This window comes from Acipenser ruthenus, chromosome 30 (assembly GCF_902713425.1).
Source record: "Acipenser ruthenus chromosome 30, fAciRut3.2 maternal haplotype, whole genome shotgun sequence".
NCBI classification, from domain to species: domain Eukaryota; kingdom Metazoa; phylum Chordata; class Actinopteri; order Acipenseriformes; family Acipenseridae; genus Acipenser; species Acipenser ruthenus.
In genome coordinates, this window is record NC_081218.1 from 15,199,136 (window position 1) to 15,214,045 (window position 14,910).

The following is a 14,910-nucleotide window of genomic DNA, read 5'->3' on the forward strand; positions in this document are numbered from 1 at the left end:
ATTTTTTATTTTTTATTTTAAAAAAAACATCAGTTTGGAGTTTTATTCACCAGAGATTTATACTTTTGTCAAAGTGCTGCTATTTAAGAAAACATTATTTTATCTTTTCCTTTTTTAGTTTGGAAACGAGAGTCTGAGCATGAAATTGGAAGAAGAGATGAATGAAAATAAAAATGTGAACAACAAGTATGTGATTTCTGAGATTATAATGTCTTAATAGTGACATCAAATACCATATAATGTTGCGGCAAAAAAGTTAGAATCTGCAAATGTTTGCAAATACTGTATACTGTAAATCTAATATTGAATGGTGTTATCCCTGTTCTTTACAGAAATCTGGCCACCAGACACTTGTGTAATCTGCTAAAGGAAACGTTTGACAGATCAGGAGAGAAAATGAATTTATGTAAGTAAATATAAAATCTAATTTGGGAAAAGCCTTTAAAGCTGTACAATACTACTTTAAATTAACTCTTTGATTGCTCATTAACGTAATAACTGTACTGTTTTTATGAAATCATTAGACCAGTATTTAGTATGTATATTTTCAATTAAGAACTAAACCAATGATCAATTTATACCTTTATACCTTTAAATAACATTTTTGTTTGAATTTTAGATGAATCAGAGAGAGAAGAAACACATCACCTGCTTATTCAGAATAACAAGGACATCCAGGTAAAAAATCCCCTCTTCTTGAGAATAAAACAACTCATAATAACAGTTTAATTGTACTTTAATTGTACTGTGTTTGTAAATGATATATCCATATGATTTTGTTTCCAGAGGATGGTACTGGCATTTGATGGCCTTCAAATCCAAGCTGAAAATGAAAGAAAGGAGATGAAGATTAAATGTGAGTTTTAAACTGATTAGATCATTATTACTGTGTGTGGAAAATTTAACAAGTGTATAACCGATAAACAACCACTATTTTTCAGTTCTTGTTGATCACTTTAATTAGTTAAAGAGTTTTTCTATATAGTACTGGAGCATCCTGGGAGGATATGTGTGGAGAGGAATGGATTTCATTGAAATAATCTGACGCCTTTATTTTATTTTTATTTTTTTTTATTTTTAAGTAAAAGAGAGTAAACAGCAGAGTGAGGAACTCAGAAGGGAATGTCACACAGAACTGAGGAAGAAACAAGAACAGGTTTGTCCCTGAAATGGCTTTATGACACTTTTTCATAACACCTAGAAATACAGCTGCGGTTCTTTTTTAAACGGTTTTGCTTGTATGATTGGCAACTGGTGTGCAGCATTGTGCAAATAAGCAAACCTATATTAAAGGCTGACATTGTATCTGCAGTAAAGATTTGTGAAAGCCCTCAATATGCACTTATTAATGTACGGTAGATATTTATTACTTCATTGAAAACCGTGAAGGAAAAATAAATACTAGAGACATACATGTTTATAGCCATAGTCATAGTACACAACCCTGAATAAACATGAACATGCAGAATACTGCTTCTTTAAAATGTATAACGTTTGTTTCAGATATTTAAAATAATGTAATTTATTTACAGGTGTTGCAGCTTAAGCAGAAGTATGATGAAAAAGAAAATGAACTTCAGCAAATATGGCTTCATTTTCAAGAAACAAAGCAGAAATATGAGCAGCTAGAAGAAGCAGCAAGTAAATATTAAGTTGGATTGTTTTAATATTAAGTTAGGGATTTAACTTGTCAATATGTGTTTTTATGGGAGAAAGGTTGTCCACATGGTCTGAGAATCGGAATTCCTGAACAATAATGAAACTTATTTTTCATTGTCAGGGAAACAATATAATGAGCTACAAGATTCGCATAGAAAACAAGAGGTGCTTTTAGATAAACAGGAAAAAGCAGAAAACTCCCATAAAAAAACCCAGGTGTGTGAGAACATCTTTTAAAACTAGAGTAAACATGTGGGGGTTCAGGGGATGTTGTTTGTTGGACAAGAGATAAAGAGTTTGCTGGTAATGCTAAGTTCGTAACTCTATTTAGGAACATCAGAAAGTTCTCGAGACAATATTAGAAACTAAAGAACGAACACTTGGGCAAGTAATTGTGGAGAAAGACGCAGCCATGGAAGAGCTTAATAAAATGAAAGAATGTCAGGCAGCAGCGATTAAGAAGCTCCAGGATACAATACAGAGTTTAGAGACATCCCTTACAATGGAGAAACTAAGGTAAAAATGGCACACTTGGAAATGATGATTTTGTCACAAACACTTTTTGACAGTAGGAGACATGTTTTTCAGAATGAATGCTTCTCTCGTGTTTATGAGTACTATACACTACAGTTTTGTTTTAAACCTTCCAATTCCTGGCATATGATACTGATTTATTAGATACCTTGATATCCTTCATATTGATGGATAGGATGTTACATATCATGTTTTTATTCATTATGGTTTAAATTAAACAAAACATGCTCTGTTTTCCTATTATTCTCAATAATATTGTTTGTACAGGTCAGAAGAACTTGACAAGAATTTAAACAACATGTCAGTGGAAGCAAATAAAATAACTTGTGAATTAGGTAATCAGAAACATTTATTTTCAAAGGTTGCTACATTTATCTCTGCAATGGCTATACTTCTATTGACTTATGTTTACTTATGTGTTTTAGGAGCAATAGAAGAACACAAAAAAGAGAAAGAAAAGGAAATCAAACAGCTTACAGATGAACTGGTAATGCTCCATACATTTATTGTGTTATAAACTATGATTTTTGTCAGAGCATTTCCTTGGATTTCAATTATTTATGTAATGATTCCATTTTAAATTAGTCTACCTGTGATATATTTATTGATTGTTAAAAATGAAATAGTATTTTCTTTATGAAACAGATTTAATTTGTTTCAGCATATTCTAGATGTAGTTTTATTTGACAGCCTTTCATGAAACATTGCACATTGTAGGGATCACCTTGTTCAGCTTTTCCTCATCCAATTGTTTTGGCACACTGTTTGAAAGTGCCGTATGTTCAATCGTTGCTAGTTTATTTTTTCAAGTGGAGTATATGTTGATTATTATAGCATTAGAGAATGTTCTAAGATAAATATGCGTATATTGTGTATCTCCTTCATAGGGAATTGCTAGACAGTCCATAACTGTGTTAGAGGAAAAGTTTAAAAATGAAGAGAAAAAGGCTAGGAACCTGATAACTGAACTGGGGGTCAAAAACACAGCACTATGTGAACTAAAGGTCTGGAAACCTATCAATTTTTTTTAAATATTTTTTTACAATATACTGTAACTGTACTGTACAGACATTTTATAACACTTTAGTCATGTTTCATTGGCATGTGCGAAAAGCAGTATAGCTATATATTCTTTATCACAGTATAAAACAAATCATCCCTTATCTACAGTACGGTCTGTTTTACTGTGTCATTCTTTTTACTTTAGGAAGCAGTTGAGCTTCTTTCAGATGTGAAAGGTAACCTTGAGAAGGATGTAGAACAGCTGCAGAAAGATCAGGAAGGGTTAAAGCATGTTGTACAAAAAAAAGAGGTTTGTTTCCCTACTTGCACCAAGTAAACTTCAGTTGTCTTAATAATTATTATTATTGTACATTTTAAAACTGATCACTTTTTTGTTTCAATGCTTAACAAAATTATTTTCTTCTGTAGTTTGAAATATGTGAGATTCAAGAACAGTTATCTGCTGCTCTTGGAAAGGAGAGAGTCTCTTTGGAAGAAGTGGATAATTTAAAGATGATCCTTGCACAGAAAGAGTAAGTTATCCTAAATAACTTTGATTATTAGAAAAATAGGTGCTAAAAAGTTTAATCCATAATATTTTCTTTCACAAACTTTACTTGGATCTCCACAATAAGTGCATGTGTGGATAAATAACTGGCTATATGGCCAATGATTTCTTTCACAACAGGAAAAGCTATGAAGAGTTAACTTCAAGTTTTAGCAAGCTTTTACTTGATCAAGAACAACTTTCACAGGAGAAAAAGAATGTAGTTGTTGAGGTCAAAAACCTTGAAAAACAGCAAAAGGTATGCAAACTTAACTCAGGCTGTGCTAAACTGACAGTCATTTCAAAAGTGTATGGTCATTGGAGTATGTTGCAGAAAACGTGTATGTAATTCCTTTGCTAAACATTGAACCTCATATATTTAGCATAAAACAAGTCTAGCAAGTCTAGTAACCAATATATTACCACTTGATACCACATGATGGAAACAGTTCAGCTTGGCAGACAGGTTACACATTTTGCTAAGTTCTCCCCGATTATTATACTTATTTCAATTAACCATACATTAAAACTACCTTTGAATTTATTCTGAAATTCAGGCCAGTAAGCAAAATGAAGAAAAGGCTAGGAAGGAAATTGAGAAGCTAGAAGAAGAAAACAATAAACTCAGGCAAGTTTTTGTTTGACTTGTAGCTACAGTACTGTATTACGCATAGTACTGTCAGTTTAGAACAGAGGATGCTCAGTGCGTTCACTGTATGAAATAAATACATCTATTGTTTTGCTCATTGTCAGAGAGGAAATTGAATCGTTAAAGGAAAACATTGAACAGAATGGTTTGGACACAGAAAACAAACTAGAAGAGCATGAAGAAAATGTAAGTACTAGATGAGTATTAGACAACAATGACTTCAGTGATGGAGACCTTATCATGTGTATTCCTAGAGTCAATCTTTATTTTATTTGTGTATTATTACCACAGAATAAAAGTTTGCACAATGAACTTGCTAAAAAGGACAGGCAGCTCAAGACAGTGGAAACAAAGGTAAAAGACTTTGTGTTGATGCCTACATTAACATTTCTATGTATTTCTGTATATCTTATTGAGTGTTTAAAATTATGGATACAAGATTCACCGCAACATTTACAACCTATTAATCTATTTGAAATAATATTATTTGTAACCACTATGAGTTTTGTCAATGTTAAAAGACACCAGGGTTTGAAAACTAAACTGCTTTAAATAACCGAAACACAAGCCTTTTGTAAAATAATTGTACTGTCTGAGATAGTAAAACTGATACTTATTTTTTTAGCTGAACAATCTGAAGAAGCAAATGGAAAATAAGAGCAAATCTCACGAAGAGCTGCAGCAAGAGGTATCTATTCCATATTCATTGTAAACATCAAGGAGAATACACATACTGTCTGTAGGTCAACATGATTATCTCAGTATAAGTGAACTCTCATTGAATTAACTGTACATCTGTTTCTTTTACTAGATTAAGAATTTAAAAAGAAAAATTGCAACAGAAAGCAAAGAGTGCAGTCAATTTGAAGCTGAGGTATGTACCAATGAAACATTTTTTCAAGCACTTATTTCTCCATCTCAGCTGCTTTTCACTTTTTATACAAACTTATGATGCCACCCATTTAAATGTATGTTCTGGTATAATGTGGAAGGCTGCTAGGGAAAACAGAACCCCCAGTCTCCCAGTCTTTGCTATGTGGACTAATGTCCACTCAGGGCTAAATTGAAAATGTCAAACTAATTGCATACCAAGGTGAAAAACAGGAAAGGCTATTGAACTATTCTGCTTTGCTGCCTATCCCCCAGAGGCTCTAATATTTAGTGAGGTTAGTATTACTCCATTGTGTTTTTTGCTGAAGGTAAATGAATTAAAAATGGAGCATGAAAATGTGCAAAGACAGCATGATGAGGAAATGAAGAATCTTAAGAAGGATTTTGAAGTCAAAGTGGTTTCTGAAGCTGAACTTTATGAGGAGGTATTTTTTATTATTATTGATTTTTATATTTACACACATTTTCTGAAAATACATTACTGTACTATTGCAGCACATAGCCAGTATATTTTGGTATTACTTTCTCAAGTAATATAATAAAAAATGATTCTTGCAAGTAAAAACATGACATTAAAAACAAGTCTGTTTGGAACTTCCACAGTTACAGAAGCTAAAGCTTACAGCTGATGAAGCAGTAAAAAAACAGAGGGAAACTGAAATCAAATGTCAGCACAAGACAGCCGAAATGGTTGCTTTAATGGAAAAGCACAAGGTAAAACATGTGATTATAGGTCATCGAAACAGACACAGAGAGCTATTGCTTTTGGGAGAGGTATTTTAATGACTAGTGGTGTTTACTCATGTTTTTGTAAAATGTCAGAACCAGTATGATAGGATGGTGGAAGAAAAAGATGCTGAACTGGAGCAGCAGAGGAAAAAAGAAATGGAAAAAATTGCAAATAAAACTTCACTGGTAAGATAGCAAACATCGCTGTACTGAAATACCCTAATAATTACTGTAGAAAGCGCCTACTGAAATAATTGTCCCGTTATTGATTATTTCACAAACTGTGCTTTTGTATTCTGTTGACAGATAAAGTTTTCCTCCCCAATAATATATTTAATACAATGTCTATGGCTGTACCCATTGCTGTGTAATATGTAGTTTCCTCTGAAAATTCCCATTTCTCAAAGAATAGTGTAAATAACACTTAAAATACAGCAAACATTTGTTTCATTGACACACTGTCTGTCATATTTACGAAAATGGTAGCCAGTTTAGTTTGCTTCCGGTAAACGATTGTCAAAATGCTCATAAAAGTTATTTTATATTATATAAATAGTTATTTTATATTATATAAATAATATATATATATATATATATATATATATATATATATATATATATATATATATATATATATATATATATATATATATATATATATATTAACATAATATTTAAATGTAATAGTAACATTTGTTTTTTTAGGAACAGGAATTGTCCCGAATCAATAATGAACTGTCATATTTCAAACAACAACTTCAAACTGTGACAAAAGAAAAGGTCAGTCAATATATTTTGCATATAATTTGATGCTCCAATTTTATGATTTTAGAGGCTGACTTCATATTATTGTGAATCTCAATTCATTTTTATGTTTGTAATACATTATCTTTTTGTTGCAGGAAAAGATAGAAAAAGAAGCCAAAGTATTGAAAGAAAATATCGAGTCTTTGAAAGAAAAACTGAAAAAGAGGGTACAATATATTTTATTGAAAAATATATATCACTATATAAATCTATATGACTTCCTGTTGGGTCTATTTTAATTATCTAAATACTATAGGGACTTTGAGGAATGTTGGTGTGCTAATAAGAGTAGAAAAAACACCAGCAGTATTTATATAAAGTTAAGGTTGGTGGTTAAGATCATTAAAATACACATTTTCTCTTCCAAATGTGTAGGATATTATGGAACAAGAAGTCAAAATCTTACAGGAGAACCTGGAGTCTAAAGAGGAAAAGACTAAGAAAAAGGTAAGATTTATGTATACAGAAGTTTTGACTAAATATATTGATTTTTTACTAACACTAATCCTAAAATTGTGTTACATTTTAAATGCAGGACACATACCCCCAAAAGAGCAATTTTAGTTCAGGGAGCAGAAAGACTACTCCTTGTGATAAAACTGCGAGGAGCACTTTGCTGGAACCTCCAAATAAAGGAGAAAAGGCTGAAACTGTCATGTGCACACCTTTATGGACCCCAGCCAGAAAAATGCAAGCTACTCCGAACGTAAAGGTGAAAAGAAAAAATCCAGTACACGCATTCCAAAAACAATTTTCCGTTATGAATTTGGTGCTATATTGTGTGGCTCTTTATTTGACGTATGTTTGTCTTCTTTCCCAAAGCTGTTTGTGAGGGTTGAATTGTTATTAACACACCTGTTTTAGTTTGGTGTACAGTAACACTACAGGTGACACACAGCATTGTGAAGGAGATCTGGTCATACCTGTTTTATATCTGAATAGACTCTTTTAAATTCACATTAAGATTGTGCTGTTTTTAGACTTACACAATACGGACACCGCCTCCTTCTGCTGGGCAGTCAGTGCAGAGAGGAAGATTCACCCCAATGGTCGATGAAGCATTAAAGAAAAAGAGAAAAGTTGCCCTGGATCTTGATATGCAGTCTGACAGCTCTGAGCAGAGTGATTTGCTGGTAAAGGCGGACTATTATTTTGTAAATGTTATCTAATATGCAAGAATTTGCAGTATATATATATATAGTTTTGCTTCTATAAGGAGTAGTCTATAATTTAATTTAGGAGGCCACCAAGTCCTCTTTTCTGTTGAAGAATCCACATTTACCATAACATTTTTAATTTCATAGACTTCACTAGATATAGCAGTATATTTTAGGTAATTAGGAACTTTTGTTCCAGAATCTTAAATTGCCCGACGTTTGCTTACAGATCTTATCCTTATTTATTTTAGAGCGTTTCCACAGAAGTTGACACATTTAAAAGCTTATATAACAGTGATCCTCATGCTCTGCGCCTGTGTGGTGAAATTGGCAAAACGGTATTGTTTCATTTTTTTTTTTGTAGTATTATGAAACTTACTCTTAGGCGTAATGCCATATTTAGAGTGTCAGGTGGCATGCTTGACTGCCTGCATGTCTCTTGTATTTTATGTTTTAGGAACATTTTGCAGTAAAGTCTCCTGGTATGGCTCTGAAACAAGCAGCTGTTAAAAGGATGCGTGAGGCAGGGTGGGCAGCAGTTACAAATCCAGATAGGAAGAGGAAAATGAAGGCAGCTGAAAAAATCTGATTAGTGACATTTATTGCATGTTTAAATGACCAATAGTATGAATTGTGTTGTGTTATACTGTTTAAGGTTTGCTCATAAAATAATTTAAAATTGCTTTAAAACTTAACGTTCCATTTAAATGGGTATTTTTTATATTAAAAGCTTAATTGTTTACCATTAAGTGTGTAACAGCTGTTAAAAATTCCCTGAAGAAAAAATAAAAGTGTTGTGGTTTTTTTGCAGTTCTGTAGTTTGCTAATTGTTTGCTTCTCATTTGCATGAAATGAATAAACTGACCAAATCTAGACATTTATTGCATGTTTAAATGCCCAATAGTATGAGAATGTTGTTGTTTTATACTGTTTAAGTTTGCTCATAAAATAATTTAAAATTGCTTTACAACTTAACGTTCCATTTAAATGGGTATTTTTTATATTAACAGCTTAAGTTGTTTACCATTAAGTGTGTAACAGCTGTTAAAATGACCCTGAAGAAAAAAAAAGTGTTGTGTTGTTTTTGCAGTTCTGTAGTTTGCTAATTGTTTGCTTCTCATTTGTATGCACTTCATAAATGATTAAACTGGCCAAATCTAGAATTTAAAATAATATCACAATGATTTACTGTACAGGACTTTTAGTTTTAAAAAAATTAAAATGTTGCATTTCTGAAACTGGTTGATCTTGTCATTATTTGCGGTATACTTTCTACAGTATGCACCTTCAGTAGTATAGTGACTGGATTTTGCTATTAAGTTAGCCACTCAGTTCAACATCTTTGAAAACCTACATAACTGTTTGTAAATCAATGATTTAGATAGTCTAGTTCCTGGGACTTTTCAATAGTTTATTTTATTTAGAAAACACTCAATAACTAAGGACAGAAAAAATTGTAAACAGAAAATAATCAATCTTTATAGGACTAAAATCTAAATCAAAGAAAACCACACACATTTAGAGCCCAATTAAAAAGATAAGATCATCATAAAAGGGAAGAAAGATAAGCTTTTACTGGTGTTAACTAATAGTTATTTATTACTAGCTATTTACCAAAAGTGCTGAAGTTCCCTTGTTTGAGGATCTAATCTTTAAATACGGTTCTAAGATGTACACAGTATCATATTATAAACAATAAATACAACACTTTCCTTTGTCCCTTTTGGTGTTGATTTGAAGCAAATAATAATGATAACTTTCTTAAGGAAAAAACAAAACAAAATTGCAGATTTAATCAGATATAACTTAGGTTAAGTATTATAAACAATGTACATTAGTTAAGAATAATTTTAAGTGCACATATTATAAAAAATATATACAAAAAATTATGGTCCTTTTTTTTTTTTTTTTTACACATTTAAGGGCAGCTGCTGTAACTTGTGTCAATATATTAACCTGAAGTGCTAATTACATAGTTGTTCAATAAGTTTAAAATACTTTTTTAACACGACACAAAATGTAACAAAGCTATCAAAGCCTATTGAAGATAGACATCTGGAATATGAACTTGAAGAGATATATGTAGCTGATAAATATTTAGCAGCCCTTAGTGATTCCTGGAACCTGAAATAAAGTTTAAGTACAAATGAAAAACAAAAAGCAGAACATCTACATTCACATTGGTACACATATACTGTGAGAACAGATCAATCACTTAGTTCAGGGAGAATTCGAACGCTACAAGCTAAATCTCCACATGTTATTATGTAAGGGCTGTCTTAATTGACGGTGAAGTGTATAGAGACCTGTTCGTAGTTGCCCATAATGTGTTTTGCATTCCGGTTTGCAGTAGCAATGGTGTAAGTTGCCCTGTTTGAGAAGATGAAAATCTAAATCATGGGAGAGGTTCCTCTGAAAAACACAAGATGGCATAACAATATTTCCTGAGCATCACCCCTCTGTATTTTTTTCACTGCAAGGTATTATGGGCTTCTGCGAAATCTTGAATAATGGACTACAAACAAACAAAAAAATTATAATAAAACATGACAGTACAGTAAATAAGTATAACGTCAGCTTACACCTTCCTGTTTAGGTCTTGTGGTGGTTGCAGTCTGAAATGAATCAAAGCTCTTCAGGGGGAGCCTGAAACGTTTCAAAGGTAGACCCGCCGGTACTGGGGGGCCTTCCCTGTTCTTCTGGCAAAAATTCCAGCCGAAACTGTGGGGCTCTGGAGCCAAAGGGGCGGTGCTCTGGGTGGAGTTCTTCTTCGTCCTCCTCAAGAACAGTCATGTTTGGGTTGTAGATTCGGATGCCATCATACAAGCCTCCTGAAATGACCAGTGTATCATCTGGGGCGCTGTATCTGTCCACTGTGAAAACAAACAAGCAGATAGTCTGGGTCTCCGCCTACACATTGCAACTGGATACGCTAACATTTACACAAACAACTAGCAATCCCATTGCGCAAACAACAAGTGATTGCAAGTTTACAGATTGCTCAAAAACAGAACCCTGATCTGCTCCTGCAACCAGTTCTGGGCAACTGCTTGCATGAAAAAAAACCAAAAAAAACCAGCAACATCCTATAAAAGTTAGTGAAACGTGCACAGTGCAAAAGAAAGATTACACAATATTTTTTTCCATCTTGTTTAGATGCAACATCTGATAATTCATACACATTCCCATTCATAGGTTATTTTTTGTAAGACTTGGAGCTTTGTATTTTATAATGACTATGACACTGGAGCTTATTAACACAGCAGGGGAAAAGCACACAGATGGAGAAACACACGCTAGAAATAGGGAGCTCTTCTCTGTAAACCCATGCCTGAACATGTCTACCCACAGGTCAAAAGTATTCCCGAAGATCCTAGGAAGTACAGGCTTAGCCTTGTCTTGCCTCAGGGAGATGATAAATAAAGCATTCAACCCCAGTGAAACGAGTCCAAACCACACACTAGCAACAAAGAGAAACATTTTGACTTCAAAGTCTTCTGAGTAACATTCTGAATAAAAGGATGCTAATGGTGAGAGGTGAGCGATCAGATATGAATTAGAATATACTGGGCAGTCTTGTACCCTTTAACCTAATCTGTTTAACCATTTAGATTCAGCCAGTCCTTAGACTGTAGATCCACCAACGTCTGCATACTGGATATATATATATATATATATATATATATATATATATATATATATATATATATATATATATATATATGCTTTGTGCTTCCCTCATTACAGTTAGATGGCACAGTGTATGCAGGGGGCAGTTTGACCTGCCCTTCGGAACAGTGTACAGAGCCGGATGGTTCTCAACATTTGACATTAGATACGTCAGCAGCATTCAGAAGACTCCAGAGCCCCAGACTGGTCCTGGAGGAGTGGAAAGTGGTGCCGTTAAAGACTCACCCGTCTCGTCTGCAGTGTTGTAGAGAGGCCGGTGTGAATACTGGGCGCTCTTCCTCTTGCACTTGTTCAGGCTGTACATGATGAACACGAGGACAGCCACTCCGAGAATAGTGCTGAAGAAGATGGTAATCGCCATTTCTGAACTGTTGAGTTCAAACCGTTCACCTTGAAAAAACAAGAGAGAAAAGCGTGCATTACCCTTACAAAAAGCTTTACATGTCTGCTTACACTAAGAATGCAGTGAAGTGAGGTTTGACAAAGATCGGATTTCTACATTCCATGGCAGCGGTATTATATTATTATCATTATTATTCATTTATTTGGCAGATGCCTTTATCCAAGGTGACTTACAGGTCTTACAGGGCTAAATCAATATTAAATACAGTACAGTTTACAGTAAGTGCAAATTATACTACTAAAATACAATATGAAATAAGATGCAACAAGTTACAGCAATTTGTATCTACAATGACATAATATTAAGATGAGAGGAGGCCATTCAGCCCACCAGGGCTCGCCCGATTCCTAGTAGCTGACTAATCTCAAAACAAGTCTGGTCTTATAGGATCCCAGTGATTCATAATCAACAACGTGGCTACATAGGTAACCCAATCCATCCCCTCGCCATTCTCTGTGTAAAGAAGTGCCTCCTACCCGCTTTCCTAATTCTAGCTCCAATTAGTTTCCAGCTGTAGCCTTCTGGTCCTGGTTGTTGCACTGCTATCAAAGTCTTGGTTAGGGTTAGTGCAGCACAAACTGATGAGTCAATTATTCTGACTGAGCTCTCCACAGAAATCAGGTGAGGACAATCAGGTGAGGTCACTGGTGTAGATTGGACTAGTTTACCAATCCAAAAGAAACAAGTGAAGAAACAGCTGCTTGGGTTTGTGATGAGAGCTGCTTTAGACTGTGGAGAACAGCAATCCAGTCAAACCCAAGCAGCTGTTTCTTCACTCGTTTCTCTTGGATTGGTAAATTAGCCCTATCAACATCAAATAATCGAATAACAGAACAACTGAATAATTGAATAATCTAACAATCGAACTATCGGTCTGTGCAGCTCCAGTTAGGGTTAACTTTGTCAACCCCATTTTAAGATTTTAAACATTCAAGCACGCCTTCTCCGCAGCTCCACAGATCCTCACCTAAGTTGTGAGTGCTGACGAGGGTCGTGTAAAAGGAGGTGGGCTGCACCGGGAGGCTCCCGGTGACATCGGGGGCTCCGCTTGTTACAGATTCATTCGGGTCTAGCTTCAGGGTGGTGGGGATCGTGCCGGCGCTGGTCTGAATGGCGTGAGTTGTGGGCGGTGTTGTGATAGGGGGCGCTGTGGTACCCTCTGTCTCATTCACCGGGGTTGTAGATTCATCAGCAGTGGGATGCAGAGTAGTTGTTAGAGTACTGGCTGTAGAAACAAGCTCTGTTGACTCGCTGGTGTTGACCAGGGGACCTGTAGGTGGCGCTGTGGCTGGAACGTGCGTTGTTCCGTTGGGTGTGGTTGTCGTAGCATTCTGTTGTGGGGGAGCAGGGGGAGCGGAGGTTAGACTTGTGTCATTGCTGTTAAATAGATGGGCTGCCAAGCTGGCGGGAGGCAGTGACAACAGCAGATACAATCCGACTACAGCGAAAAAAGGTCCAAGTCTTTGCACAGGGGTCATGATTTGTGTTTAAAACCTGAAAGAAAAAAGAAGTCTCAGAGTTTAATCTGCATCCATTGTCATCATTATTATAAACCCAAGCAATGAGACATTTGTTTTAGGAGCTGTTCAAAAACATATAAACAATGACTAGGCAGGGTTCACTATGGTGCACCATCCCGGCTCCAAACTGCATAGTTTCAGTTCACACCAAAACCCTTGAGCAGCGCTTCCAAACAGCAGCTCCCATTACCGGAGTGAGCAGGCCTCCTTCTCAAGAGCGCTGACATACCTGAGTTTACAAGGCCATTTAAATCAAACAACAAAGAACAGCAAACACGCTGTGAAAGATTCTCCGATCTCCATTCTGACAACTGCACCAGCTCATCTGCCCTGCCACACAAAGTTACACAAGACGGCGTCGTGCCGGATTTCACTATAAAAACAACAACAGCAGCCTGAAGCCACGGCTTGGTCGACACTTACCTGAAGCAGCTGCTCAGTGTACATGAACGCTTGTTTTTACCACTTCCTTGTTTGCACAGCTCTGTTTTCACTCTCTGGAGGGCTGGCTGGGAGTGGATCTTTGCATCACAGAGCAGGTAACGGGGAGGGGCAGGCCCTGTTCCTACCTTCCTGTGTTAGTCACAGCTGTGACTATACGCCTGTGGTTATATAAAACTTCACTTCATACCTCCAATAGCCGTGCTTCTGTCTAAAGGGCAACTATATCTAACTACACTGGCAGTAAGACAGCAGCAGCGTGCTGTACTTGTTTCCTAGTGGTATGACCCTGCATTAGACTCCTGTCAAATGCAGGGCAGTGTTTGCTCTAAATCCATTGTGTTGCTGTTGTTTGCAATGTTGTGGTCTGCTGAAGATGGAGAGAGCTGCCTGGAAACTACGAAGATGAGCGAGGCTCCCACAAGCCTCACAGAGGCTCCCAGTCACAAAGCACAAAGCATTTGTCGCACAATCCTGTGCATACATTAACAACTTTTTTCCCCCTGAATTCACCTGTAAATGTATCTAGATTTTGCACACACTATAACTAACTCCCTTCTCACGCATGCAATCCCATAGGCTTAAACCAGTGTTGTATTTTACTTGTAGCAAAACACAGTACTGCCTGAAGTATGTTTCCCAATAAGGAGGACACGGCTGCCATCCCAATGCAGACTCCCCCGAAGAAAACCATGGACCAGCCAATCTCAGAACAGCAGCAGCATTCCAGCAAACCCCTCAATACTGACTGAGCACAGCCCAGCACAGCAGGCAGCTCAGTGGAAACGTGTCCCCAGCACACAGCCACGGAAACATGAAAAACCAAACACTGGTGAAATGGCACTGTTGCAGCTGATGATTTGATTATACAGACGGTTCAT

The 14,910-nt window shown here is 35.8% G+C and overlaps 2 protein-coding genes across 4 annotated transcripts in view; one reads left to right on the forward strand and one right to left on the reverse strand.

The window, feature by feature from the left end:
* Positions 1-4,750, forward strand: part of LOC117426304 (synaptonemal complex protein 1) — a 6,327-nt gene extending 1,577 nt beyond the window's left edge. For both annotated transcript variants that reach the window (XM_059005073.1, XM_059005072.1), the window contains 16 exons: positions 119-186; positions 333-406; positions 620-678; positions 787-856; positions 1,083-1,156; positions 1,533-1,641; positions 1,781-1,875; positions 1,991-2,175; positions 2,461-2,528; positions 2,619-2,680; positions 3,081-3,197; positions 3,401-3,505; positions 3,625-3,728; positions 3,884-4,001; positions 4,300-4,577; positions 4,683-4,750. In XM_059005073.1, the coding sequence (XP_058861056.1) occupies positions 119-186; positions 333-406; positions 620-678; positions 787-856; positions 1,083-1,156; positions 1,533-1,641; positions 1,781-1,875; positions 1,991-2,175; positions 2,461-2,528; positions 2,619-2,680; positions 3,081-3,197; positions 3,401-3,505; positions 3,625-3,728; positions 3,884-4,001; positions 4,300-4,386 (1,395 nt within the window). In that variant the 3' untranslated portion in view covers positions 4,387-4,577; positions 4,683-4,750. The remainder of the gene's footprint in view (positions 1-118; positions 187-332; positions 407-619; positions 679-786; positions 857-1,082; positions 1,157-1,532; positions 1,642-1,780; positions 1,876-1,990; positions 2,176-2,460; positions 2,529-2,618; positions 2,681-3,080; positions 3,198-3,400; positions 3,506-3,624; positions 3,729-3,883; positions 4,002-4,299; positions 4,578-4,682) is intronic.
* A 4,615-nt stretch (positions 4,751-9,365) lies between these two features.
* Positions 9,366-14,127, reverse strand: LOC117962410 (uncharacterized). Of its 2 annotated transcripts, none has more exons than XM_059005029.1 (4): positions 14,012-14,127; positions 13,036-13,562; positions 11,891-12,055; positions 9,366-10,848 (listed from the first exon to the last, which is right to left on the reverse strand). In XM_059005029.1, exons 2-4 carry the CDS (start codon positions 13,544-13,546, stop codon positions 10,601-10,603), a joined length of 924 nt encoding a protein of 307 aa, XP_058861012.1. In that variant the 5' UTR covers positions 13,547-13,562; positions 14,012-14,127; the 3' UTR covers positions 9,366-10,600. The 2 variants fall into 2 exon arrangements, with proteins under 2 accessions (XP_058861012.1, XP_058861011.1); XM_059005028.1 differs by lacking the exon at positions 14,012-14,127 and adding an exon at positions 13,818-14,000.
* Positions 14,128-14,910: the final 783 nt, after the last annotated feature.

Excerpts from the sequence above, each read along its gene's own strand:
- LOC117962410 (XM_059005029.1), bottom strand. The coding sequence starts at position 13,546 with ATGACCCCTGTGCAAAGACTTGGACCTTTTTTCGCTGTAGTCGGATTG. Across the intron at positions 12,056-13,035 it reads CGTCAGCACTCACAACTTAG|GTGAACGGTTTGAACTCAAC; the intron begins GTGAGGATCTGT and ends TGTTTTTTCAAG. Across the intron at positions 10,849-11,890 it reads CAACACTGCAGACGAGACGG|TGGACAGATACAGCGCCCCA; the intron begins GTGAGTCTTTAA and ends TTGTTTTCACAG.